At 40.2% G+C, this 3,299-nt stretch overlaps 1 protein-coding gene across 4 annotated transcripts in view; it reads left to right on the top strand.

The window, feature by feature from the left end:
• Positions 1 to 3,299, top strand: part of MARK3 (MAP/microtubule affinity-regulating kinase 3) — an 81,660-nt gene that overhangs the window by 58,921 nt on the left and 19,440 nt on the right. For all 4 annotated transcript variants that reach the window (XM_006839508.1, XM_006839507.1, XM_006839506.1 and 1 more), the window contains exon 13: positions 2,701 to 2,804. In XM_006839508.1, the coding sequence (XP_006839571.1) occupies positions 2,701 to 2,804 (104 nt within the window). The remainder of the gene's footprint in view (positions 1 to 2,700; positions 2,805 to 3,299) is intronic.

The raw sequence follows: 3,299 nt of genomic DNA, 5'->3' as shown, positions 1-3,299 counted from the left end.
TAACAAGGAAGCTGCAAGCTACCGCATAATGTAGATGAACCTTGAGGACTTTATGTTGAGTGAAATTAGTCACAAAAGGACAAATATTGCATAAGACCATTATTGTAAAAGCTTAAGAAAAGATACCCATACTAAAAGGGAGGGGAAAAAAAAATTCTTTGTTGTTTACTGGGGGTAAGTGGGGGTGGGGCTTTGAGTGGGAGGTGACGGTAGAGCAAAAGGTAAGGGGCAGACACATCATAGTTTCGGTGTTGCTGAGGGCAATACACAAGAAGTGGGGGGTGGAAGAGCTAGGTAGATAGGGGGAACACTCACTGAGACAGGATTGCATGGGCTAAATGGGACAGAGGTAAAAAGTGATGCATGCTCAACCTAAAATTAAAAAAACAAACAAAAAAAACAAAATGGTTAAACGTCCTCCATCTTTACTGCTGTCCACGTTTCCTACCATATCAGTCACTGTGTTCCATAGTGGACATCAGCATGCCGTCCCTGGAATCTTCGTTTCTCTGTACTTGTTCTGTGCCTACCATGCTTTATACTGGCTTAAAAATTGTTCTTATAAAACTCCCTTCATTTTTACTATTGTTCCTTGCTTAATGTTTTTAAAGTGTTATCTTGTAAAGACTGCCTCCCACCACCTTCCTGCCTTGTGTAATTTGTGTTCGTCAGTGTCAGTTTGTCATACTGTGGTGGCTTGCATATTGCTTTGATGCTGAAAACTATGTCCAACAGTATTTTAAATACCAGCAGAGTAACCCATGGTTAGACAGGTTTCAGCTAAGCTTCCAGACTAAGACAGACTAGGGAGAAGACGACAAGGACTACTTCAGAATGTGTAGCCGCTGAAAACAATGATTAGCAGTGGAACACTGTCAGATAGCACCAGAGTATTGTCTGATACAGTGCCAGAAGATGAGCCACTCAGGTGGGAAGGCACTGAAAATACAGCAGGGGAAGAGCTACCTCCTCAGAGGAGAGTTGACCATGATGACACAAATGGAGTAGAGCTTTCAGGACCTTCATTTGCTGATGGGGCACAAATTATAAATCTAGGAAAATTGGAAGTTGTCAAAAATGAAATCAGCATTAGTGACCTGAAATGGACTGGTATTGGCAGTTTGATTCTGACTAACTCATAGTTGACCGTGTGGGAATGACAGATTGAAGAGGAATGGAGTCACATTCATCATCAAAAAGAACATTTAAGATGTCTTGAAGTATGTTGTCTGTGATAGGATGATATCCATACACCTACAAGGAAGATCAATTAATGCAACTGTTACTGAATTTTATGAATCATCAACATCGTCAAGCCAGTGACGATGAAATTGATCAAACATGCCATCAAGATGTATCAATAATTGCTGGTAATTAGAATGTGAAGGTTGGAGACAAAGGAAAGATCAGTAGTTGGAAACTATGACCTTGGTGATAGAAATTATGCTGGAGATTACATGATGGAATTTTTCAAAACCAATTTTTTCTTCATTACAAGCACCTTTTTAAAATAAAATACATGACTATAACATGGACCTCACCATATTGAATACACTGAAATCAAATTGACTACATCTGTGGAAAGAGACCATGGAAAAGTTCCGTGTCATTGGCCAAAACAAGGCCACAGGCAGACTGTGAAGCAGACCACCAATTGCTCATATGCAAGTTCAAGCTGAAGCTGAAGAAAATGAAAAGCAGTCCAAGAGACCCAAAATAGGACCTTAAATATATCCCACCTGATTTTAGAAATCGTCTCAAGAACAGATTTGATGCATTGGACATTAATGACTGAAGACCAGAAAAGTTGTAGACGACATCAAAAAAGTCGTAACAGAAACAAAGCGAAAGGTCAAAGAAGACAAGGAAGAAGGACAATACCAAAATGGACGTCTGAACAGACTCTGAAACCGGCTTTCCAGCGTAGAACGAAAGCAAATGGGAGAAATGAGGAGGCAAAAGGTGAACAGAAAGATTCCAAAGGCAACTTGAGAAGACAAAGTCAAGCATTATAATGAAATGTGCAAGCTGAAAGAACTGAAGAAAAATTGAAGCGTTGAACTTGCAATGTTTAAGGATTCTATGGGCAAATATTAAATCATGCAGTAGGCTTCAAAAGAATATGGAAGGAATACACAGCCACGGTGCCAAAAAGAACTGGTACATACGATCAATGATGAAGACCCAATGGTACTGAAGAAAGAAGTTCAAGGTGCATGAAGGCACTGACAAAGAACACGGCTCCTCTAGGTGGATGTAAACTTCCTGTTAGCAGGCAAGCACATTCACCAGGGACTTATTTTAATACAGTTTTATTTAGACTACATATTCATGTTTATGTAGATGACTTATTGGTCATCCTGGAATTTAGATATAGGAAAAGCACTCAGCTATACATTGGTCAGATTGAACTGTAAAGGCAGCATACTAAATACTGTTAGGCCCTGATGTGGCACTGTAGGATAAGCACTGGACTGCTAACTGCTAAGTCAGCAGTTCAAACCCACCAGCTGCTTTCAGAAACCCTATACATAATCGCTATGAGTTGGAGCTGACTCCAGGACATTTAACAACATTAGGCTCTTGCATTTTTATGAAAACGAAAGTAATCTTTAGGGGATTTTGTTAGCATACGTTTTCAAAATAATTATTTTTAAAGGTGAATAATTTTTCTTAGATGACTTTTTTTCTTTTGGATAGAGTAACACAGCATCTGGAGGAATGACACGGCGAAATACTTACGTATGCAGTGAGAGAACAACAGCCGATAGACATTCGGTCATTCAGAATGGCAAAGAAAACAGGTATGGAAATTTCTCAGTTCTTATCATTGAAATTCAAATAATTGCAGTACTTTTCTCTAAAGGTAAGTTAACTTTGCCTGCTAATTTATAGCGAGAAACCAAGATTCCAAATCCCCCCCTTTTCCCCTGGTCCTTCCGTTCTAGGACACTCCATTATTATGGGTGAGTATGATGAATGAGGGGATCCAAGGCTGCCTCAGAGGACATCACTGTGACCCTGTAGCTCCACTCTACAACAGAAGTTGGCCGTGTTTTTTAGGAGAATGAGCTAAAGCGGGGAGCACAAGGTGTGATGTGAGCATTAGGGGACCATGGATCCCTGTGGGCATTCCGTATCCTAGTCTCTGCCTTAGAAAAAGGCAAACATAAGACATAGACCCCCGAGAATGGTTCTGGTCGGTTGGCTTTTCCGATGGCGGTCTTTTATGAGAGCAGAATGCTGTTACTATTATTAAATGCCATCAAGGTAGTTCTAATTCATAGGGACCCTGTTCT

Source organism: Chrysochloris asiatica, unplaced genomic scaffold (assembly GCF_000296735.1).
Source record: "Chrysochloris asiatica unplaced genomic scaffold, ChrAsi1.0 scaffold00025, whole genome shotgun sequence".
NCBI lineage: Eukaryota > Metazoa > Chordata > Mammalia > Afrosoricida > Chrysochloridae > Chrysochloris > Chrysochloris asiatica.
The sequence above is the reverse complement of the archived record's forward strand: the minus strand, read 5'-3'. Positions and strand labels throughout refer to the sequence as shown.